At 39.3% G+C, this 26,136-nt stretch overlaps 1 protein-coding gene across 1 annotated transcript; it reads right to left on the reverse strand.

Moving 5' to 3' along the window:
• Window positions 1-1,711: 1,711 nt before the first annotated feature.
• On the reverse strand, window positions 1,712-25,860 carry LOC104164903 (slit homolog 3 protein-like; the record flags this gene model as incomplete). The annotated part of the gene is made up of 4 exons (XM_009704382.1): window positions 1,712-1,746; window positions 2,254-2,393; window positions 9,152-9,249; window positions 25,736-25,860. Coding segments are annotated over 4 exons (398 nt in total), but the record flags the coding sequence as incomplete, so codon positions are not given.
• Window positions 25,861-26,136: the final 276 nt, after the last annotated feature.

Genomic DNA, 26,136 nt, shown 5'->3' on the forward strand with positions numbered 1-26,136 from the left:
TCAAACTCTTTGGTCAATAGATCCCTCTCTTTACAGGTCAGGCACACAAATCCTTTCAAAGTGCTTCTTCATCACTTGCCTATGTGCTTCCATGGCATATCCTTAGCTGCTCTTCATTCAATCGAGCAACTTCAGATGATGTCCAATTTCTTGTGTTTGGATTCAACTCTTAGAGGACCCTCAAAACCACAGCTCAGATTTGCTTGGCTTGTATGCAACTTTTGTTTGGCTGATGGCTTCAGTTCTTCCAGCCATCTTATGCTGCTCCCTGCCTTTCCACTCTGAGAGGGCCAGGTCTACCTCTGAGGGATATTTCAGCCTAGCCAGCTGCACTGCAGTGAGTCCTTCCAGGTGACTGATCAGGTTTGATGAAATATCCCCCTCCAAAATGGAGGTAAAGCAGGTTAGGGCAATTCTTTTATCACAGTTCACTAAACTCTTCCTATTTTTAAGCAACATGAACTATTGTAACCCTTGAGATTTCTAATTTAAGCAACACCCCTATTTTTGCAACCTTTTTCACTTATGATTCATATTATATTTTCCAGAAGTATTTTCTGCTTTTCTTCAAAAATTCAGTTTGTTTTAACCATAGTCAAAGGTGTTGCTTACACTGTGAAAGCAAATGCATATTGTGTGGTATATACAATTATGTGTATCCCACATTGCAAGACTGAGGTGTAGTATTTGACAAACTCCTGCTAATAAGCATAAGCACAGCACGGACAATATTCACGTAAAAAATAAAGCTGGAAGTTGATTGAAAATATTTCAAAACTAATTCTGAAGTTTCTCTTAACCCTATCCAGACTGCCATTTGAGAAGAAATCCCAATCTAGTTCTTTCCTACCTTTTTGTCTGAAAATAAAAAAACCTCTGCAATATGCCTGTGAAGAGGAAAGAGTACATTTGCGTACATACTGAATTCAGCTTCTTACTAGATATGTCTTTTCTTGGCTGGGCAAAGATATTTCCTCTTGTAAATGTAAAGATTCTGCCTCCTTGTGTAGAGTTTTGTTTGAAACCACCCAAGAACAGCTCACATAAATAGTGCACAAGTAAGCACAATGGGCTCAACATCCTATAAGCAAAACTCTTTACTCTGCTAAGCTGAAGTTTTTCAATTTTTGGCAGAAAGAACATTTTAGAACTCCAATAAATGTACATTCAGGTCGTAAGACTTTTTTCAGCTAAAGATTTACATGGGCCTCCTTTGTATCAGCCACAAAAGTATTTTAAGAGTTTGGAAATTCTAGAAGCTTTCCTCCTGCCTTACCCAGCCACTCAAGCTTGATCCTCATTAAATCCCCTGACATGTAATATATTCCAGTGTACAAGAAGCCCTTCATTACTTCTCCATGCTTAGAAGGTAATAAACCCATTTCAAAGGATGGAAGTAGGAACTATTGCAGGTGTTTCCTTACCACTCCATGCTGAGCCAGGAAGGCCATGCTAACACAGTTTGAATGAGTCAACGGTATGCTCTAGCAATGACTTGAAAAAAAACATTTTTAGATTCCAGTTAGGAGGGTTTTTGCTCTTGCAGAAAGTTTAGGAAGGAATTTATCTGGAACGCAGGATGGGTGCTGGAGATACTAATTCCATTTCTAACTCAGTTACCAACTTCTGTCATCGTGGACTTAGCAGGTGACTGCACATCTGCTGAGCTGGGCTAACTGCCATGGGTACACACTGAAGACTACAACTGAGCCTACAGTTTCTTATACAGCCTTTGCTTCTCCACCTCTGAAATGGAGATAATGAATTTAAACAGCACATTGTCAAGCTCATTTTATTTAATAAATGTGGACCTTGTGAGATCTCAGGTGAAAGTCATGCCCCAAAAGCTATTTTCCTACCTTAATTTGAACAGAAACTACTTTCATTTCCCAAGATTCAGAACAGATGTATATCAGACTCAGCTCTGTACTGGGAGTATTTCTGAAATATATTTAGAGAATGTGCATGCAAAAGTACAGATTTCTCTGACACCTTAAACTTCACCATTTTTTAATGCATTTTACAATGAGGCGTCAGTATTTTGACTCAGAAAAGTGTCCATGTTTGTGAGCATGTGTATTGCAATATTGGTAGAACTAACATATTTCCAGTAAGACATCCAGGTTGCTTTAAAATGGAACTAGATTCTTGGTTAATTATACACTCACGGACAAAGTAAACATGCATTTGGACCCTTCTCTTCAGGTACTCCTCATGGATTCCTGTTCTTCTTTGGTTGTGGCCCTTTCTTACCTGTGTAATTAGGAGGGCAGAGACAGACGTAGTTGTTGATCCCATCCACACATGTAGAGTTATTCTCGCAGTCATTATCTTCGCAGTCATCTGGGTTTATTTCACACCTCTCCCCCTCATATCCAAGGGGACAAGAACAGCTTTGGAGAAAGAAAAAAAATTAATAAAAGTTAGCATGGATCTGAAGGGGCAGGAGGTTTGAGGTATAAAACTGAAATTAAAACATATAAAAGTGAGTTGCTGGAGCCAAATTCACTGCTGTTGTGAAGTACAGAGCACTTTAACCCTATGTGTTTGGTAAAGGATGCAGACTGGTGGTTCATGGGGTCATGTAATTATTTACATGAGACATAAAAGCACCAGCAGGAGACAGCCTCTGTCATGCTTCCCTTTGCTTTCTTTGTCGATAACCCTAGCCCTGAACTGAAGTAAATAAAACCAGGGTAGGAGAAGAAACACTCATCACAATATTCAAATCCTAGGCCTCTCTGTTAATGATTTTGTGAGTATGCAGATACTTGTGTACTGAGGACTGCACAATTATAGGGCAACTTGGCACCTTTCAGATAGCTCACTCTAACGAACAATGGCTTGAATTGAATTTAGAGACATGAACATTTTCTTCTCATTACCACTTTGTCACTTGTGCAAACAAGAAATGTTTGGGAATGATTGCTTTTACAAGTGCAGCAAGGTTTCAGTACTTCTCCAGCTCCTCCAACATCTGTTTGTAGAAGAACTGACGATGTCTAGATAATTCAACTAAAATACAAACAAACAATGCCAGAGCTAGTAATGGTTCTGTGAGGATGTGGACACTATTGAAGAATAATTGCACTAAATATTTTAGCTCACAAGGCTCTGATGTATGGTCCCTAGAGGGAGTGTAAGAAACTAAGTGGTTGAAGAATGACTTGACTTTTTTTTCAATCTTCATTTCTTCTCTCGATCTAGAAGTTACGGTTGCTAAGAGAGCCTTCATATTTTAAACTAGCTGTAAGTGATGAAGAGGTGGAGGCCACAGTTTCCTAAAAGAGAGTCTAAAAACATCTGTTAAGTGCTCCAGTCATTTCAGTGGCTTCTAAGAAGCCAGCAATGATATTTGAAGTGTCAGTTTTGAAGTGTCAGTATTGCTGTTCATTAGTCATGGAAACGGGTGTGCAGAAGGGAAGGGTTGTTTTGAGTCCCAGTCCAAACTACACATTCACTCAGTCGTTCATTTCCTTTCCCATCCAAGTTCTGGTGGCAGAAAAGGAACTGAACAAATGTAAAGTGCTGATGAGGACGAAAACCAGAAAGCACCAGAGCAGTCACACTAATTGCCATCCACTGCTTCCTGAAACCAGGAGAATCTCCAATGCAGAGACAGCTGCAGGGTACTTTTTTTCTTTTTTTAGCTGAGATGGACAAAGTGGACACGGGGTGGTTATCCTGCTTTATGTAGGCGTCATGGGGTTGAGATGGGGAATGCCCTGAAGAAAGAGAAGATCTTCAGAATCTGTGAAGAACACTGCAGCACTTTTGGGCTGGTTGCTCTCAGCATGACATTTGCTTCTCTTCCTCCTGCGTGCCACAGACTGAGTAGAGCGCAGGGACTCGCAACGGAGGGATGGCACAGAGCTCTGCATTCCCCTTTCAGTAGGTCCCCGGTTGGACCCTAAAGATAAGGTTAGATTCTTCATGACGTGCAAACTCAGAAACTAAGGGGATAACAAAGAGGAAGAAAAAAGGGTAGGGAATGTGGCTTGAGCCACCACAACAGTAAGATCTTCTAGATGGGTACAAACCAGACATATAGGTCACATGCTAACAGTCATCTTCATCCAGTTCTGCAGGGACCATTCACAGGTCATGAGAGTTAGAAAACCTTCATCATGAATAACCAAAACCAAACTGCTCAAATAAATCCAATTTAGGACACAATAAATCAGTAAGACATATTTTCTTTTCCTGTCTCAAGCTCGTTATTGCTAATAAAGTATGTCCTCTTGCTGACCCTGCAATGATCCAGAGGATCATAGGAGGCAGATAAGAAAGAAGAGCTGGCACACCATCTTTTGTGGCAATGCAAGTGTTGGAGAGGGAGTTAAAGACATCTAATTAAATACAGTGGCACATTCATCATGTCTCCCTTTTCGATTACAAACCCCCATTTTCAGGGGTTATAACTCAGCCATAAAAATATGCTCCAGGCTGCAACTTGGCATTCAAGGTCTCAGTTTGGAAGCACAAATTTTTCTCTCCATTTAAAGAAATCAACAAGAGTGGCTTTGTGCTGGTTATTTTTATGTGAATATAACACCATTTTCCTTCCACAAAAGGACTGGGAAAGCTTGGATGTATGCAATTAAAAATGACATTATTAAATACTATCACAGTAATGGTTCAACACAGTAGAGTTACCATTAGTAACAATACATATGGGATTGTTAGCATACAATTGCTCAGTATTAGGACACATTCCATACTGAAGGAAATGTCAGCATAATTGATGACATTTGGCTACCAGTCCCTATGTATTATAAGGAGTCTTTACATTATTCCTTACGTATGAGTCTTTATTTTGATTTGCATTCAAATGTGCCAAATACGAGGACTGAAATTAAAAGATAAAACATACAATTTGGGACCTGGATTGAACCATATGTTGAAAGAGTTGCAGTTTGGGACTGTTTGTATGTATTTTCCCAGAAAAAGCTTAGAAGAAAAATGAAATTTGCAGAGTGACTGGAAGGTCATCAAACTCGGGTTCCAGCTGACCGAGAGAGAAAATTAATTCCAGAGACAATGATGAAAACTTTGTACTGACTAAATAGTGAAGCAGTGTGAGACAGCATTTCATTTGGGCCTCGGAAACAATGAAGCCATGCAGGAAAGAACTATTTTCTAAGACGCTGTGATGGCATAAATGTCCAAATTCCCCGTTCCTCCAGTTTAGGGATTTTCTGTTAGTGTTGTGTTTTCCTAAAAATAAAGAACTAAATAAACCTCCATTATCCTCATGAAGGCACAAGGGAACATAGAACTTAATGATATTTTGCGGGTAAACTTTTGGAGCTGAAGTATATAGACAATTTTGCAAGCTTACTCTATTCAAAATAATTTTTTTTCATAAACTCTAATGAAACAGTTTAGCATCTATTTATTAAAATAGGCATACATACAGTGTATCACATTTCAAAAAAATCAACTTTTAAACAGAGATAGTAAATTCTTTCAGGAATATTACAGTTTCTTGGTAAAGGAGCTTTTTACATCTACATCCCAATGGAGTAGCCTCTAAGTCTGGAAGTGCCACATTTTTCCTTGAACTAGGCAGAATTAATACTAGGGAGTTAATCAGTTCCAGGATTTTACATTTATAAGGGAACTTAAAGTTTGTGGAAAATGCTAAAGAAAACGGTCTGGAAAATGGAGAGGGTTTTATATAGGGTAAAGTTAAAATAATCCAGAGACTTTCTTTCCCAACACCCTAGTTATCAAAGATCAGCTGGCTGCCTGTGGCTGACTGAAGCACAGCTGACAGCTCTGCCTCCTTTGTCAAAGTCTCACTTACAGGTATGCTAAATGACCAGGACACATCTGCTTGACCATTTTTTTTTATCAGTCTCAATAAGCACCTTTTTTGGCAACCTTTCGTCAAAGAAGACATGGATTAGATTAGATTAGAATGAGTAATTCAAAGGGATGAAGAACTTCATGTTTCTAATCCTGAGCCACACAATGTCACTTAACTATTCTTTAATACAGAAGTCATCCCTACCTTGAAAAAGGGAATGTGAAAATTACCCAGAATTGAAAAAGTGCAAGAATGAAAGATGTCACGAAGGACTGAAGAACTCCAGCTGAACCTTTGCCCTTTGGCTGCCCCACCAGGACCTGCTATTACAACAAATCTGAGCGTCTCAATCCCCTGCTGCTGCGAGCCCTTGTGGGTACCAGGCACAGCGGGCGACTCAGGCTGGAATCTCAGTCATAACTATGAATTTCCTGTCTTTGCCTGGGGAACATCACCACCTTAGCATTATATAAAAGGTAATTTTCTTGTCTAAGGCTAGAGAAACTTGAGAGTTAAACTGCTTGGCATTTCATAGGGAGAGAGCTTTGGCTTAAGTTTCCTTTTTACGAGAGTAAAGATTTGACAAGTTTGGCAGCAGAGGTTCTGTATGGATATATTTCCCTAGGGAAGAGAATATACAGAAGATATAATTTCTTTTACAGGCCACACAACAACAAAATCCAAGGAGGCCTCTCATGAAACTGTTTTTGACATCCGCTTCCTCACAGCATATAATCTAAGGCAATGATTTCCCATCTTGATGAACATAATTTATATGCACATAACTCTGACTGCTGCCATCCACTGGAGAGGAGATCTCCCACCAAAAAAACCCAACCCAACCAACCAACTCACTTCGATCTCAAAATGTTTCTTTATCTTCCCTGTCACTGACTGTTGCATCCCCACACCACATTTCTCTACAACATGCTAAAGCTCCATGCTCCTCTTCTCCAGAGCAGCTGCAGCTATGGACTGACAATTAAAAACATGGAGAGAAAACAGAGCAATGTATAAGCTGAACATCCAATTTTATGAAGCGAGATTTTGATGAGATATGGTTTTATATGTGTTTTATTAGACCAACTGAAACTATATAAATAACTATATATAAAAGCAGAAACCTTCCCTAAAAAGCCTCAAATGTTGTTAAGCAACAAAACCACCCCTGTAGTTTTATAAAAGACCTCAAAAATGACATTCATTTGGAACCGAAGCAAAGCCTCTGAAATTGTAAAATTCTTCACGAGAAAAATTCAGAAATAGCTTTCATTTCGGTTCATTCAAAACTTTTTAGTTTCTATAACAGGACAAAAAAAAATGCTAGAGAGAAAATTCAGATTCAAAATATCAGCTGAAGCCTTTCATTCTAGTATTATGGATATTATAAAATGTTTTACTAGTACATTTTTAGTATCAGCTAGATTAAAAAAAATGAGTACTGAGTGACAGAAAACAGATACTCTAATATGGTACGACTTTTTTCTTTGGCACAATCTGGAAAAAGCTATCTAAACAGTATTACATGAGGGTGACCAGAAGGGAATCCGAACCAAAGACCACCAGACTTTCATTTCTCTCAAGCAGAAACTGAACCTCAACTTTTACTTCAAAAATTGCTGGGCCTGCAAAAATCTGAATTGAGAAGAGGTATATCAAATCAGAGTAGTGGTTTCACCAAAATCTAAGGGGTCTATCAAGCAGCATGACCCTTTGCACGTGCTATGATCTGCAGAGCCTCCTCATCCTCTCCCAGTATTCATGCACCAGCATGACCCTATAGACGCATCTCTACCCAGGAGTTGCACTCTTCTGCTCTGCTCAGGGCCTTGGCACAGGTGCTCAAGCTTAGCTCTAAACTGTCCCTCATGGAGACATGGACATGTGTTTTACTCCTGTTCTCCCATGTTGGAAAGCCTCAGGTTGTTATTCATAACAGAGCTTGACAGCAACCCTTCATCCCCATCAACCTGCACTTTTCCACTGCAATATCATCAGTGTCCAGCATGTGCTGGATCTGTTTCCGTAAGGGGCGAATTCTTGAGGGTGGGCAGGTACAGAGACAGAGAGCAGCTTGGGGGCATTTCTTCCATTTTCTGCTTCCCCTTTCATCCCACCCACAGGGCAAAATGGAAACTCTTCTGTGCCTCATTCCCACGTGAGGGATTTGGGGAGGCAAAAAGAAGCCACAATGCTTTTCTGGAAACATAAAAGGCAACCTACCATTGGCAGGGGCACAGGATGGGGGTGCTAACCCCTCACTGCACCTAAAGTCCTATCAGTCACCTGGCCCGTTCTATTTTGAAAAAGTCCTGTTTTCTGACAGAAGATGCTATGAGTCTGCTGACTTGGTTAACAAATAGTTAACCTCAGTTGGAACAGTCTTAATCACAGCTGAAAACAAAGGGGAATCAAACTGAAAAAAAATGTACCGGTTTGACTACTTGCTTACACCATTTATAAACCTTGTAATTCTGTATCTCCCTCCAGCTGTCATTGATAGGAAGCTATATACATGAGAAGACAAAGCAGCAGCCTCAGTAATGTATAAAAGCTTTTAGAAGTAAGGCTATCATATATGCAATTGAAACAATAGCATGGTGTACTTTTGTACATATTTTGTGCAAGAAATAGTATAAATACTGAGGACCAAATCTATGAAAATTTCAGCAACTCTTTTCTAAAAACAAAAATAAATTTCTATCAACTTTAATGATAACTAGCGCTCAAAGCCTCAAACTTCTATTTTCTTTACAGGCAGTAAAGTAGTGCCTGCAGCAGCACAAATCTCCCAGTTACCTCATGAAAATTTCTGGACTTCTCTTGGAGTATCCCCACCTATACTACACCTTTCTTATATGGGAAAACTGAAATCCATAATGTCCAGCTGTAAAGGTTATTCTCTTGCAGGCACAATGCTCAAGATGTGGCAATCTCTCCATGTTTTTTAGTTGTTTCTTTAAAGCCTGTTTGTCTACAAGATTCTTCAGTATGAAAACATTTTGCATCTGGTTGTCAAGCAACAGATGCTTACTTTACAAATACAAAAAAGGGTATATGTGAGTTTGAAATGCCCCACGGAAAACTGGCATACAGATAACACAATGCAGATTAGGGAGACTGCTTAAAATAGCTCTTAAGAGTATAGGCCATTATGAGACAATAAGGAGGCCTGTTTCAGGGGAAACAATATGCCAACATCAATGAAACCAGATTACTTATTTTGTATGGCAAATAGAAGCGTTACATGCAGCAGCTTTTATTATTATAGTTCGTTAATGCAAAGTAGAAACACATTTAATTTTATCATCTCATTTTAAATTAACTTTGTGTTACTACCTGAACCCATCTTTATTTGCCTCGGTGAGGTGGCAGGTCCCTCCATTCTGACATGGATTTTGAATGCAAGAATTAATAGGCACACTGCAGTCTCGACCCTATTTGGGAAAATGCAAAAGAAACAAGGTTAGTAAGTCTCATGTCATCTGAATCAATGTCTCTTGCTCCCTCAACCTGCACATGGCACCATTAGCAGGAGGTCTGTGGTCTTCAGAGCCATCACATCACCTAATGCTGTTTATCAATGGTCAGATAGATTCATCACTTAAGTGAGAGTTTGGGCAGGGCAACTGTTCTGACCAATGGGACTGGTGGGTATCTTGATATCATTTCAGTTTCAAGATTTAAGTTAACACTTTCATTTGACTATTTTAAGGAAACAGCTGGTTTCATCATTAATCTAACATACTTTAATCTCTAATGTTAGTTACAATGAAAATAATTTCTGATGACCAAAGGTAAGCAGAAAGTCACACACAGCACAAGACCACATAGAGTCAGCACTCATTCAACGGCATTTACCAAGTGCTCAGTTAAACCTGCAACAGTACACCATACTCATTACTACGCATTGTCAAAACCTAAAGGCAAAAATTCATTTTTATTGTGGGAGCTGAATTTGAGTTTCTGTACAGAACATACCAAATCCTGTTTGAGATATCATCATTGAATCAGTTCCCTTCTTAAAGATTGCCCTAAAATACACATCAGTTCCAGCGGAACTTCACTAGCTTGAACAACCTCATGTTACCAACTGACTTTTTATTGGCTCTTCAAGCCATAGACATATTTCTCTGATCATTATATTCCGATTAGAACAAGCTATTTGTAAAATTAGCAAATACATCAAAGAGTTTGGTCTTGCTTTTCAGTTACTCACACAGTAGGGTGGAATAAAGACACCTGAAAGCCTCAATACTCAAGGGATCTGTGCAATCACAAGAGGTTCAAGAGATCGCTCTACTCTTCCTACTGAAGATCCCGTTTAGCAGTGGCCCTCTGCCAGCTCATCTACTGGAAAGCTGATACATGACTGCAATCAAGATGAGAAAAATATCTCAGGAGATACATTATTTCAGTCAAGTTGCTGGGTTTTTTTTGCCTTGGTTTAAAAACCATTATTTACATTGTACTTTCGAGGAATAACAATGGTATATCTATTTATAAGTTTCTAAACAAAGAGGGCAGATGCCAGCCCGTGACATTGGTTCGTAGCAGCTGTAGCTTTTGTGTATTAGTATTGAAGACTACCCTACCACTGCCAACTTTCCTTACTGACAACACTCATCAGAAGTCATTCCTTTCTCCACCAAATTTGCAACAGCTTCCAACCCTTTTCAGACTTTACATACCTGGTGTGACATACTGGAGCAGGGGACACTCAATTTCTATAGTCGCATTTTTTTATGATGGCTATGTTGTCAAAATGAAGCATCTTGATGCTTCAGCCATATACTGCACAGGAGAGCATCAACTATTAGGTTTTTTTCCACCTAACTTTGAGATTTTGTTGTTCTCACTTAAGATATACTATTACATTAGAACTAAGAATGGACTTTGAGAAGCCTAACACTGTACTTGGCAGATACCCGACAACAATTTGCTTGCCTCAGGACAAATACAGCGGGGTTAGAAAAGGCATAGAAAAGGACTACCAAAACATTCAAGGAGACGGAGCAACTACTTTAGAAGAAGACACTATAAAGATTAGGACTCTTTAACCTGGAGAAAAGAAAACTGATGGGGATGATACGATTGAGGTTTACAAAATCATGGAGGCAGTGAATGCAGAATTTGTCACACACTAAATCCCTCAGCAGTAGAGGGACACTTACTGATGTTAGAAGATGATACAGATAAAAGAAAATACTTCTTCCACAGTGGGATGGTTTTGCCACAGGAGATTGTGAAGTCAGATAGCATAAGAGCCGTTAGACAAATTCACGTACAATAGATCCAAATCAGATAAGAAAGGCAATAGGCAGACATCAACATCCCTAGCTGGATGATGGTGGGCACTGGCAGAACTGAAGAGAAGTGGTGGCCAGGCTTGTGTACTCTCCTCAAACAGTAAAGATTTGCTGCTGCCCCCATAAGAGACAGAATGCTGCAGTAAACGCACTACCAAACTATAGCATTTCTCACGTTCTTATGTCAAAGTTTTTTGAAAGGCTTATTTGGCTCTCAACAAGGAGAACGTTCCCTACCTTTTTTTCAAAAGAATCTAGCTGCTCCCTGAAACAAGACTACATGGTTTTGTGCATTATAAGGGAACAGATCTCTCAGAAAAACCACACCAGGATGGGTTTGATCAACTTGTCTATGGCTACATATCTGTTTGGGAAATCTCGCTCTTGAGTGAAGAACAAATAGGCTGGTCACATCTTTCTAAACCTTGTTCATCATTGCCCACCTCTCTCTTACTACCTACATTGATCAGAAGTTCATGTTCAGCTCCTGACTGGTGTGCCCATTTCCAGTAATGTGCCCAGTCTGGAGGTGATAAGCCAGTAGGACAAGGGCTGTGCTGGTTCTGTGACAGCTCAAGCTCCATTCATGCTTTAAGTCCTGTATAAATAATAGTAGCAACCTTAATTTGTCTCTGGAGTGCTTATCTTGAAACTGGTGCAGCCTCAATTAAGCCTAATCAAGGCATTTAAAAAAACAAACCAGCTTCTAAGTGTGAACTTTTCTACAGAGTTCATTTGATCTGGTCTGTCCACTCATGGTGCTAGGCTCTCCCATTCACATGTCATACAGCTCAGTCCTCCACACAGTACCAAAATCATCAGTATTTTGTCAGGTAGGACATACTGCCATCGTACTGCGAGAACTGAGACACACAGTAATTACACTTTCGTCCAACACCACAGAGAAGCTTTGTTACAGAAATAAGAGACCGACCTGTGTTTTTTGAGGCTTTGTCCCCAGAATTGCCCAGAGACAGGAGGAGCAGCTTTGCATTTTAAAATTTGTGCAGATAGAAGGAAACAGGGACATCCTTTTCCTTGGTTGAATCAGAAGAGAAATATTTCCAAAGAACAGAAAGACCTGGCCAACCCCCTGCCTCACTGTGAGTTCATTCCCCCAACACAGCAGTGCAGGCAGCGTGCAAAGACCTCACCCAAGACCTGGCAGAGAGGATTTCTGCTTCATCCATGCTACTTTTGCCAAGCAGCCTGTCCTTCTCCATTTGAAATCCTGTGGCCCCAAATGTCTCGGGGAAGAATTGGGAAAGCGCCGAGGGAAGCTCACGCAGGTTTTATTTTGGCACCATGTGGTCCGCAGCACTTCACGGATGGAAGCCATGCAGCATTAACACTAATCTGCTGCCACCCTTCTGCAACATTGCCTGTGTTTTGTCCATCTGTGTTGTGAATCCTGTGTGTGTACCACGTTATCCTAGTGAAGCTGGAGGATGCCATTTTTTTACATTTCTAAGATCACAAATACCTTTCCTGCCTCCCTGAAGAACTGACTATTTTATAGATACTTCACTAACATTAGTTAATTCTGTTTCGGGTGAACTCTTCATCCCTGTATCACTAAAATATTAAACTCTTGGCAGCAAAGCATAGCAAGAAGCAAAGCAGAAACCACAGCATCTGTTTTTCTCAAGGTTTTTGTCACAGTTGAACAGTGTAAAACAGTCCCATCACTTCTACTGTAATTACTCAGATTATTTTGAATATTCTTGTAAAAATTTAATACAGATAAATGTTAAAATGAAAGCAAGGTATTTTCAGTATCTCTCATTGGAACATGAAATTTCTCATGACTTAGACTCAGCTCTTATTTCTGTACTGCACATGGCTGAATTATTGGCTTCTTGGGCCTCAGGCACCATGGAAACCGATTAGTATGTGCTGCTGAATCAGACTTAATTAAAACACTAAGTTGCTACGTGGTTTTATGAAAATTAGAGTCTCTCTGACTCAGTTTACTCATTGTAATAAATGGACAAATGACACTTAATCCTTCTCTGAGGATTATCTTCTCTGAGTTGACTTTATCAAGAGCACATTGAGAGCCCACAAAACAAGCACAATTTCTCTAACACAGAAGACTATGAAAAAACAAAGAATTCTGAAAGGAGAGACACTGCAGAAAATATTGGTACTAATAAATCTACAGCAAAGCAAGGCCATTTTATTTCTGTGTAAGACTGTCACTACCCAGAAGAGCCTAAAGACATTCTAGAAGCATCTTTCAAATGAATAATGCAATTCTCCAGTCTCAATTTACAGTAAGACTGTTCTTAGTGGAAAAACAGAATGGCTGTCAAGCATCACTAAAATTAATTTATCTGTGAGTTGGGAAACACTCTTTGAATCACATTTCCTGGAAATAACTATTGTTACAAAGGAGAATCTTGTCTATTTCCTTCAAGACTAAAGATATTTTTCTGATTCAGGATTCATTAAAAAGAGGTGCAGACTTTGTTTCAAGGACAGGCAAGAAGATATGACTGTCTCAGTAATTCACAGAAAGAGGATGAAGGTCCCTCTGTGTGCAATATGTTATTTCTAGAGCTTTTTCAAGCTGCAATAAATTTTTGTCTAGTCTGATAGGAAAGCATCAGATCCAAAACACTTTTATATAATTCCTCTCATTTTCTGTAGGAGAGGAAAGAATTAGGTGTTGAAACATAAAATTTCTGCAACTAATCAGAAGACATATATGTTCAGAATCCACCTGCCTTTTTAAATCTGAAGTACCTCAGCTGGTCCAGATTTTATCTGGGCTGCTGCAGCTCCGTATTTCAGTGAATGAGAACAGAAACTACCCACTATACTTAGAAAGTGTCAGTTCTTCATTATATACTTAACAGCAATTAACCGTTACTGGGCATTAGTGTATATACAAGCTGTTTGTCAGTACTGCTGTGCCAAATTCTAGCCTTTAGAGGTATACAATACTGGAAAACATTACATCATGATTAGTAAAACACCCAAGAACAAGTAGCAAAAACTAATACGGACCTCAGCAGGTACTGGAAAACATTACATCATGATTAGTAAAACACCCAAGAACAAGTAGCAAAAACTAATACGGACCGCAGCAGGAAGAACAAAGGATAATATGATAAAAAAGCAGTCATTTGCTTTGACACCATTGAGTTTCAACCACAGCAATGATATTTTTTTAATTAATTTTCACAAATTAGTATTGTCTATGGAGACTGAAAGCTTCATTAGAGATTGCATGGCAGAGATTTGACCTCTGTCCATTTTAATGTAATCTTTCACCCATTTCTAACAGCAGCAGGCACAGATAAGAGGTGGCAGCATGAAGCTCGCCACAGGCACAAGGTAGAAACCTCCTGATGTACAAAACTATGACTGCTGACTGCAGTAGAAACATGATCCAGGCGGTGACAAAGACACCTGCAGACCGGCAGAAATCTGCCCAACTTCAATGGTTTGTGAATAGGGAGACCTCTTTCCAGCTAATTACAGCCTTGTTCAATGACTACAATGTTTTAAAGCATGAGCTATACAAAAGAAATACCAAAGTTTGAGTTGTTAACAATATACGCGTTATTAATAAATTTTATTTAGACGGTATATGTAAGAGAACAGATGGTAGTGTTCACGTGTTTAGTAAAAATACTAGACAAAGACAAATATACTTGATAGAGACTTGAAATTAAGAACTAGGAAATTTTCATGAACAACTTAATTATCAAGCTCTAAATACACCTAAATCTTTTAGATAAATCAGACAAAATTACCAGCTACAAAGATAACTGTATTGCAAACCTAGTCCTTTACATTCCTGACAGTGGAAGGAATGCATCCACATCCACCCTCAGTCTCACAAACTTTAATACACTTGTCTTATGGGTGTCCTGGTCAGAAGTTAATAAGCAAATATTACATCCCTTGAAAAGGCTAAGTAAATCTTCCACTTCATGACAGGATTGAAGGAAAATTCACAGAAATATAAACTGAGAAGTAGACTGTGTTCTGCAAGTGGGTACTCAGGAATATTCTTCAAATTTACAAGTATCTGCCAGCTTTAAAATTTTAACCTCCCAATATTGTGAAACTAAGAAAAAAACAGACACTTATAGACACTATGTATAGCTTTGCTCTGCTTCCACAGAGCTTGGGAAGTATTTTACTAAACACAGGTTTCTGAACAATTCCAAGGTATGCTGATTGCCTGAGTGTTAAAACTACATCGGCATGTGCCAGCGGGACTCGTTCGTATATTCAGTCCTGCAAAGGTCTAATAGCAGAGCGAAAGGCTAAATGTGCTGTATAAACAAGTCATGATTCCTTCATAGAAAAGAATAAGATGAGATGGGTTGAGGAGAGGGGGGAAAAAACATCCAGAAATAATAGAAGACACAGACACTCAGAATGTGCTGTATAAACAAGTCATGATTCCTTCACAGAAAAGAATAAGATGAGATGGGATGAGGAGAGGGGGAAAAAACATCCAGAAATAATAGAAGACACAGACACTCAGTACAGAAAGAGAATTCAGTTTGAACTCTTGAATGGATTTTTTACTTCAGTTCTGCTTCTTTCATGCTTAGTAAAGTAAGAACTATGATCAGAGGTTTTCCTGAAGTTGTGGCATACAACTATCCAACTGATGCTACAGTCTTTTACCAAGTGGCATCTTTATCAGTGTTTTCTTTCACCGTCTGAAACCTTTATCCCTCTGTCATAAATAGTCACAATTGGAGAGTAAATTGAAATATTCCCAGGGGAAGGAAGAAAAAAAAAGAGATGTCTCATGAACAGAGTTTTATCACATAAACCTCAATTCCACTAGAAAATTAAGCTAGGAAATAAGAATGAGGTATTCAGCAGTCTCCCTGTAATAAATACATTTAGCAGCCATAAATACAAAGGAGAAACAAGAAAAATTTTGCATAATTGACCAAGGAAACAGGACGCCGTGAATTCAGCTACACAGCCAATACACCCAATTACAAGTTTGGTGGGAAAAATCCTCTAAAGTTCTATTCACGATTGTGCATTTCAGAGCCTTTCATTGCAAAGAAACCCAGTATTTGTTATAACAAGACAGTGAAAAGGAGAAGTTTTATGTGTACTGCAAATATTAAAGCAAGTTATGAAAGTTAGTGTGCCATCTTATGCTAATTGTAGCATGAAGGACTTGATGGACACCTCAGCGATCACTACAAACATAGCTACTCAGCTTTGTAAAGGGAATACTTAGTTACCAAATAATTAGAGATGTTGCAAACTGAGTGAAGAACGAAACTAACTTTAAAATATAAAATTAATCTAAATTCTTTCGCAGGAAGGGCTAAAAAATACAGCATTGGGAATTACTCTACTGTTATTTTACCAATAGAACCATTTAAAACTGACTTCCTAATTGACTGCACTGACACTAAGATATATGTAGACAGCTTACACACTGCTATCTATTTACAGTAGCCTGAAGCTCTTCAGTAGATCCAGGTGATACCATTTCTTTGTTTATGCTCTTTCTGGCCATGGACCTAATGGCTAAGCCTCAATCTGGAAAAGATGTAGATGACGCTCACTGGCAAGGTCAAACAACTACAAGAGCTGGCAGGGTGTATGTTAGATCCATCTGCTTAGGCATATATACAAATTATTTGGCAAGGCATGGATAATAGCACAGTAATTTTGGATCAGATTTCTTTTAGATTGCCAGGTGGAAGTTGAAAGATTTTGATCATCTGTTGTTCACAAAAATGCTGTGACTCCTCCTTTGGAGTATAGACCTTGCTACAGACATCCATGCCTTTGATGCCTCCACGTTAGGGTACTCACAGTGGTGATGAATTAACTATTTCTCTTTAGTCATCTGTCCCAGTGGGGTGGAAAAAAAAAGTACCTTCTGAGTATTGTTGTTTACAAGTGAATTAATTTAATATGAAAAAGTAATTAATTTCATCCATTTCTAGTTTTGAAAAAAGTTTTAAAAATTTTAATTTACCTAGACAAATCTAATTTCTTTTTTTCTTTTAGTTCAGTATCACTGTTTATACAGCTGTACTTACATTAACAGAACAATACAACAAAAAAGTTGCCCACTGCTCACAGGCATCATGAAAAATATTATTTCCTAAATGGCATAGAAGCTAGATTATGAAAAGAAGATACATTGCTATTGTTTTTGATGCTGCCCTGCCCTGTGCCATTTGGCTGATTTAACTCCCTCTGAAACTTGCACAGTGTCTGAAGTAAAAGTACAGATAATATTTATTTATCCCCACTGTCTTCAGCACTATATAGTTATCTTCTATGCCAGTCTAGCTTCACCTGGCACCTGATTAAACAATAATTGGGCATGGCAGCAGCACTTCTTAGTGACTTCGTTGTCCTTGTTAATAAATCACAATTGTCAATTCATAGCAAATTAGGCGAACTCTGCTCTCTTAACCCTCATTTTATTTAAATCAGAAAGATTTATGATACTCCAGGGTATAATACACCTTCCATTACCTCTGTAGCTAGTAATCAAGAATATGCCTGTCAAAGTCAAAGTGCAAGGATTCATTACATTATTTTTTAAAAACTCTGGTTCTTCTCCTATGAGTATGAAATTTAATTCTCAGTGGACATCTGAGGTTTATTTTGCAATTATATTCATTACCAAGTAAATCCTGATTGTCCTTCTAAACCTCTCCTTACGTAAGCACTTTGGGTTTCAATGGCCTTTTGGGCTTTTAATCAATGACAGAAGATATGTCATTAATCTATCACAGAGTCAATTCACATAGCACATATCTGGACTGAGCCTAGAGGTGCCAAACTGGATGGGGCAGGTGTTTTAGAGTTTCCAAGGTTACTTGATCAACTGGCTGGTGCAGATCACTCTATGAATGTTTTGGGAGATGTTGAAGAAAATTAGGGACACCAAAAATAGTTGATTTTGCCCAGGGTTGCCTCTGTACATAAAATCCAACCCAAAATATTCGATGTAAAAAAGACATTGAATATTTTATATGCAGTCTCTAATTCAACCAATATTCATGAATGATAACAATGTTTTCAGTACCTTCAAAACACTTAAGGGCCTATTTATTTTAAAATACACATTGCAGCAACAACAAAACTTTCCCTCTCAGGCTATCAAAAGCCAGTGCCTCTTTTTTTAATGTGAATACTGCAGAGAAAGTTATAAAGACTGGACATCTGCATAGAAAACACAACTCCTACTTATAAGAAATAAAAGAAAATATAATTGTTGTATTTTAAACTTATTACTCAAGGCAATTAACCTATGCCTAACACTTAAGCTACTGAACGCAGCCTGCATGAAAGAGGAGGGACACATCACATGCAGGAACTCAATGAGGCAGAGCTTATGTGATTAAAAAAATCTCTCCAAAGAACTCACTAGATTTCTGAAACAAATAGAGCTAAAGATGCCGGAAGACCCACAGTCCATTTGAAGAAACTTTTGCTGGTGTATCCCTGTCTGTTAAGGATGCAGACTTTTGGTTTGGAACAGTTCTGTACTGATAAAAGGTCTCACACTGAAATAGATGTTGTATCAGCAAAAATGCCAGTATAATCTGTTTTGCTGGTGGAAGCTCTGTAAAGCTTCCCCTACAAGGCTTGCCAGTTCAGAGATACCGGCAATCCTTTCTGGCATAAACCCAGACTGTAATTTGATAGTGGGTTGAACTGTGACAGGTAACCCAGGCAGGCAGCAATGTTTTCAGATTCAAACATGCAAATGAATTTTTCAGACTACTAAAGAAATCAAACCTGCCCCCTATGACAATGAGCAAGAGCACAGCATTTATTTCAGAGGCGCTCAGAAGGACGAGGATGGGACCCCCCGGGTGGCCACGGAGGCAGGTGTCTGCCCTGCACCAGCTCAGCCTTGGAGCCTGACACTGTCAGCAATGGAGGGCAGAGAGCTTTGGTACAACTCTACCGGCAGTGCACGTGCACTTACCCCTACACAGTAATCCACTAATTCTCAAGCTGGTCTGGCATTATATAATTTCTATTGACAGGAGAGAGTTTAGTCTCACATGATAAAGAAAGTTTTCTTTTCAGCTTAGCCTGCGTACAGCAACTTCACCAATTCCATTATCCCCAAAGGAAAGGGGAAAATAAGGCAATTAACCTCCTAGGACAATCTCTGTTCATGTTCTGGGCAACAAAAGAAACCCAAAAGCTATATTGTCAAGTACAGTCAATGCCAAGAAAGCCTCAAGGATAACACATGACAGACAATCACAAGAAAATCTAACAATAAGGATTTTCAGCTGTGACCAACTACTTCAATGGATTCAATTATCCGGAAATGGTGGGATGCAGAAAATTAAGAGCTGGTTAAACAGAACTTGATTAAGCAGAGTTGTAGCAACCAGCAATCACCTGAAAGACAGACAAACCACAGAGGAAGAAAAATTACTATTTAGTGTAATAGGACCAGGCAAACATAAGAACAAGAGCCTGAAATTCAGACTAAACGCCAATAAAAACTTCTCTTTTACCCCACGAAAAGAAAGACTGCAAGTCTGGTCTCTTAAAGCATTTAGAACTAGATCAGAAAAACAGTAATAAAAACAAGGTGGAGGGGCAATAATCCACATTGACAGAAGAATGAATGTGATGATGCCCACCTGTGCGTATGGCTTACTATTCACCTTAACTGCTCAGCTACTTCTCCCGATGCACCACTGAACAAACACAGAAAGCACGTGAAGCTGCTCAACATCAGTTCTCCTGTTGGCCTAACAAAAATGGAAATACTTCTTCAGAGCTGGCTTTATGGTTAAGAGCCCTCATTAGGGTATGCCTGAATACATTACTCTGTTTTTTACAGGGCTTGCGGTGGGTGAATGCATGCCTCACCACCTTCAGCCAGCAACTGTGGCGGTAATCCCTCCTTAAGCCTTTCATTTTTATGCTCTTCTAGATGTAAATCTCCATTTTCTTTAGACCTCCTATAACAGAGAGGGCAAAAAGAAAGAAACACAAGTCTGACTGATGCATGGTAAGTTTTACAGAATAAGCATACACAGGAAAATATTGTGATTTCTGCAGGTTTTTTTCTGCCCTAGGAGCATTATATGAAATTATAACCACCTACTGCTGACACTGGTGTTTACCCTAAAAATCCATACATAAATATAGGTCTACTCATTTTATGTGGCCACCCATCACCTCTCATCCCTAAAGGCTTTCTGCTTTATTTTACTAGGAGTGGAAAATGCTTCTTCAACATGCATTAATAAGTATTTTAAGTATGGCTAAAACAAACAAACAGAAAATAAAACACCCCAGATCACATAAACACATGCTTCAGGAGAATTTATTAGAACGAAAGTTCAAGGCAGAATCACCTCACACAAACAGTATTTTGCTGCACTGATTTCTTCATATGAAAACTTGGCATTGAGCTTACATTCCACTGCCTGTCCCTCCGACCCTGACACTGGAAGAGGAAAGAGGTCAAGACAGAGTAACATGTAAAGGCAGAGATGTTTGCTCTCCTATCTCACATGGATGAGGGCAGGCTGGTTTAACAGTTTCTTCCAATTTCTCCTCCTTTTACAATTCCAACTTAGGGACTTATTTGTGCACTGAATGATGTATATGGGGACTTATATGCATCTGTTAATAGAGCCAAAGAAACAAAAGCACGGAGTTACGTTTCCAAATAGTATGAGCCTAACAAACTAGGCATGGACTCTCACACAGCTGGCATGCATCAGCAGCCAACCTCCACACTCGGTCACATTCATATAACCCCACCCAAATCAGCATAACTGAGAAACTGGCCCATTGGAATAAACTTCCACTGTCTCAGCCTTGAGCTGTAAGAGCTGGCCAGAATATCTGTACATGAGCAAACTCTACCATATCTACTTTTTAACATCAGTTCTGTGTTGAATACTCCTCAAACAGGCATTATTCTAGGACTCTGACACATTATTCATGTAACGCTACAGAAGTACATCTACACAGTAAAGTGCAAATACAGCAAACCTCATTTGCCCATGGTCCAAGCAAATGTAAGGCCACGTGCGGCCTCATGAGCAAATTACGGAGTCGGTGCAGCACTGAGTCCATGGTAATGGTATGGGGTCTGTATTGATATAACTTGCTTATTAGCCCAGTGCTGAGCAGTCACAGCTTCTGCTGAGCTACATCCATCCACTCAACTGCTGGCACTTTAGTTTTATCTGTGTACAAGATGATAGACACGAATCTGCATATCCCAGAGACACTCTGCTCTGAGATTCTCAATTTCTAACCCTGTTTCCAGAGATGAAAACCTGGAGCAGGGGGCGGGGAGGAGGAAGAGCCAAATTCCTGGCAGAACTTTGGAGCCAGCTTCCTCACTAAATTCTGGCTTCACTATAATGGCTCCCACCACAAGAGTCTGGCTGCAAAGAATACTGTCTCTTCAAAACCCAAGAGCTTTACCCAGGATTTTTCCAGTTGCATCTGTCATTCTGGATGACTGGTGAAATTGCTTGAACCCTCAAGATACTGCAGTGCTGCTAGAGAAGTCAGGACACTGTCTGAACTCAACAGGGAGGTGAATAGAGTTGGATAAAATTTACAAAGCAACTCTACCACAGACACACATCAGCATCTATTGCCTGAAGTGTGGGATATGTGCTATACTAATTTTACCTATCTTCACTTCCCATTTCAGACAGCTTTCAGTAACAGCAGAACCCAGAGTTGACAAACATCCTGCATCCCAACAGCTCAGGCTCCCATTTATCTGAGCAATCAAAGAGGCTGTGGCGATGCCTAGGCAGGTACTGCATTTCATGTTCCAGGTTGGCAACATTCTTTCATTTCAGATAAAGCACAGATATATTTTAAACTCTCTTTCCTCAGTTCTGCAAATAACTCTATTCAGAATAAAGAAAATCGTTCTCTTTAATTTGTTGTTACCTCAGTTTTAAGAAAAAAAAGTATGAAAGACACAAAAATCAGCCAAAAAATCCAAAAGGGCATTTTCAGAATACAGCAACGGCAAAATACACTCAATGTTGGTTCCACTCCTTAGTTTTTACTACACCTGTTCAAGTAAATCCTTTCTCAATGGCTTATGGATTGCAAGTTTGATTATTCTCTTGAATTCTAACACCCATAGACTTGATTTTACAATATCAACGGGGATACATAAAAGCCACACACTCTGCAGGATAAATGAATTACTACGGTACCGTTATCTATTTACCAGCCACCAGCTGCACTCACACGCACTTGCGCTGCAGGTGCCCAGCAGTATTTAAAGCAGAAGAAAGCTTCATTTCTCCACTTGTAATCATACTTCACAATCTAAACCACACATTATTTAAATAATCTTTCAAAGAATGCTTTGGAGAAGAGGAGAAAAAAACCCCAATCCCGCTGGATAATTACACCTGTGTCTGCATTTAATATGAAAACACAAGTTTTGTAACGTTAAGACATTTCATGCCAGCACTGGCAGCACTCCGGAGCTGAACCTTATGCAGGCTGCCAGTCGCCGTAGGTGGCAGACTCACACCGTCTCCCGCTGTCTTTGGGGCTTTGTCCCCAAAGAACAACCGCAAAAGCATCGTTTCAACAATGGCTTAGCTACAGCAAACACATTCATGACTCATTTTAAGGAAAGAGCAGCAGCAAAGATAGCTATCAGCACATAGCCTTCCTGTTCCTAAGTGAGCAATCTGTATTTCTGTCCTCATCAAACAACTGCTCGGCCCACTGGCCTCTCAGCTCAGGTGGTCCATGAGTTATCTCACTTTTAAGTTTACTCAAACCCATCGTGGGCAGCATTAAATATTGCTAAAAGCCCCATAAGGTATACATTCAATAGAAAAACCATTTTTGTGATCATGAAAAATAACAGATTGAGTCATCATCAATGTGATAGTGGAAAAATAAGACTATAGGCTTTTGTGACTACAGTTAACTGGTAGAAGTTCCTGATTCCATCAGGCACCAGTTTGGCAACTGGTAACTTAGATGGCTTTCTGCTAGTTGGCCTACTGCTTTTTTTCTGAAGGCTAGTGTGAGCACAGGAACTCCAGAAAGCAGTCTGTAACTGTCTGTCCTTTTCCAGGGAACGTTATAAAGCCGTCAGCTCATTTGAATGAGCTTACATTTGAAAAAAAGAGTGGGTTTTTCACTTTATTGATGCACTCTTCCACACAGGATTTTTTCAAAATCTACATCAAACAAGGAAAAACAAATGCTGAGAGGGCAGATTTAGGGCAATTTATCAAGGTCTGGGAAATAGCTTCCAGATGGATAGAGCTGTTTGGTGCTGGCTGGTGAGAAGGAAGCAAGGTATTGTTATTGAATTAGAATGAATCTCAAGTGGAGAACTGCGTGGTAGATAGAGTGCTCCTTTCATATGGTTTGCATTTGGACCTGTCATATTTCATTTTTATTCAAAAACCTGTGGTAAAGACACGCAGTTCTTTTTTGCTTATTAAATTTCCACCAATTCTCCCTGTACAGTTATCCAGGCAGTATTTTTAAACTCTGCTCTAGGTGCCATGCCTGGATCTGTTTGCTCTTTGCCATGCTTGGATGACAGCTTGGTGCTTACAAGCCCACAAGTGGTTTTAGGTTTTGCATTCACACACTGAATATTACCTGATTAAGTGTGTGAGAGAGGAGAAAAGCTGGATGCTCTTTGAGATCTTTAAACTGAGTTACTTCAAGAGTTTATCAAAACTAAGTAAAATGATGCATACTGAGGTCTAATGCAGACTAAAAAGTGATTGCTAATATAACGAGAGGATAATTCTTGATTATTCTTGTTAATAAATCCTCCCTTTGTAAACATGTCTTCTAGCAGTATAAATGCATCTACACTAGTGCGTTTGCTAATACTGAAATACTGGTAAAAAAATCTAACTCATAAAAACCTAAGGGCAAAAAAGAGATACGCTTATAACCAACAAATTTGTGCTTTGAATAACCTGAATATCTGTTCCACGATATGTGCCTTATAGAGTAAGACATGCACAAAGATTTATGTATTTTCCTGCTAGTTTTGAAAGCATTTACTTCTCAAGTTATTCTAACAATCACCTAATTCCATCTGAAGAATTCAACCCAGTTTATGTTAAACATCAAATTAAAATGACCGTTCTTCTATTAACCCGAGGAGATAAACAGCCAGAGTTTCCTTCATTGCAAAGAGAAATCAATTGTTACCAAGTAGCTAGTTTCAGTTAAATGATTTTCTGACAATGTGGTCTTTTAAGATCCTAGAAAAGTTGCTGGTTGATATGCCAATGGGTAGAAGGATTTTTAATGAGAGGGAATTTCCAATGGTTTTTTCAGTTATTTAGGAGAATTGTTATTATCCTTTAGTACTAGGTGTGGGGGCACTGGGGTGAAATAGAAGAAATGAGCTTTACATCTTCCCTTTCCAATGTTTCAGGGATCTACCGCAATTACTCTGTTACCATCTGGGATGTATCCTAGGCAAACAGAGAGGGGAAACAGTGAAATCATCAGAACAAATTCCTAAATCCTACCTGAAATGTAAGACATGGATACTTGTGCTTACTTCCCACATGTATGTCTGGTTTTGCCCTTCCTTTTTTTCCCCCTACAGTTCTTATTACTCTGTATTTTATGAGCATCTGCTTCAGCTGACCAAGACTCTGTAAGAAATACCCAATGAGGCAAATAAAATCACAGTCTACAGGATGCAACCTACTTCTTTGGTCATAACATCCGATCCCCTCCAGCCTGTGAACAGATCATATGCCTCATTTATTACTTATACTTAATCCTTCAGCTACTGACTACTGAGCTAGATTTCCAGTTATATCAACTCTGAAACAAAGTCTTGGTAGCCTTAAGCTCTCATGATGCAGTGTTAACAACGGGAGTTACACATCACTACCAAAGAAACTGCATTACTCAATGACACGATTTTCCAGTTTTCAAATGTGTTATCAAGAAACTGACTCTCCAGCTTACAGTGCTTGGCATCTACAGGATTTCACAGCTGCAGATCACTCTGTGGACATTAGTGCTCAGAAGTCAGAGACAGCTGAGCTAGTGGTTGTGTCTGATCAGTTATCACCTTTCTGCAAATCAGTCTATGTAAGATGGATGTAAACTCACAGGTATCAACGTTCTGTTACTGTGGACTAAGACTAAACTGGTCGTTAATTCTCATCTGAACTCTTCCGCTTTGGCCTGGCAAGCCTATGAAATGGTTATCTTGTTGCCAACAAAGGAAAAGAAATTAGAGGGAAGATAAAATCAACTTGCCATTTCATGTGGATGTCTACATCACAGAATCAGAGAATGCCCAAGGTTGGAAGTGACCTCTGGAGATCATCTAATCCAACCACCCTGCTCAAAGCAGGGTCAGCTAGAGCAAATTGCTCAGGATGATCTGTATTGTCACAGCATAGACAAAAATAAATGCCTTTTTCTGATTGCGCAGGATAAAACTTGTAGTGGGGTGCAGTTGAAAGGTCACACACAATCTGCTTGAGTAAGGGATCTTTTGAGCTCAGTTGCCTGTAAAATTGACTTCTGATGGTACAACAATTAAGAAAACAGAAGGGATGGGGAACATTTTATTGCTTTTCATGTAGTTCATTTGCAGTCATACCTTGAAGCCAAAAGGGCAAGTGCATTGATAAAACTCCACTGGATCATTGTTGCATGTCCCATTGTTCTTACATGGATTGGAGAGGCAGGGGTTACACTTGGACACAACACTGATATCTACTGGCTCTGGAAAGGCAAAACACAGTGTATTAATAGAGAACTGGATTACAAAATTAATACTTCCCATACTCAGACATACACTTTTTTCCTAATGCAGTATTCACCCTGCACTGGCACAAATGTACATGCTGTGGGTGCAACTTTACACAACAGCATGGAATTCCCAGGGATCAGAGAGGTTTTAAGTACTTAAATCAAGTGCTAGGCAAGTCTCAATGATGCTTATATTCTCCTGGATGTGCAAACATCAGCTCTGAAAAAAACATGCTGGGAATCTCCAGA

Source organism: Cariama cristata, unplaced genomic scaffold, assembly GCF_000690535.1.
Source record: "Cariama cristata isolate BGI_N322 unplaced genomic scaffold, ASM69053v1 scaffold16827, whole genome shotgun sequence".
NCBI classification, from domain to species: Eukaryota; Metazoa; Chordata; class Aves; order Cariamiformes; family Cariamidae; genus Cariama; species Cariama cristata.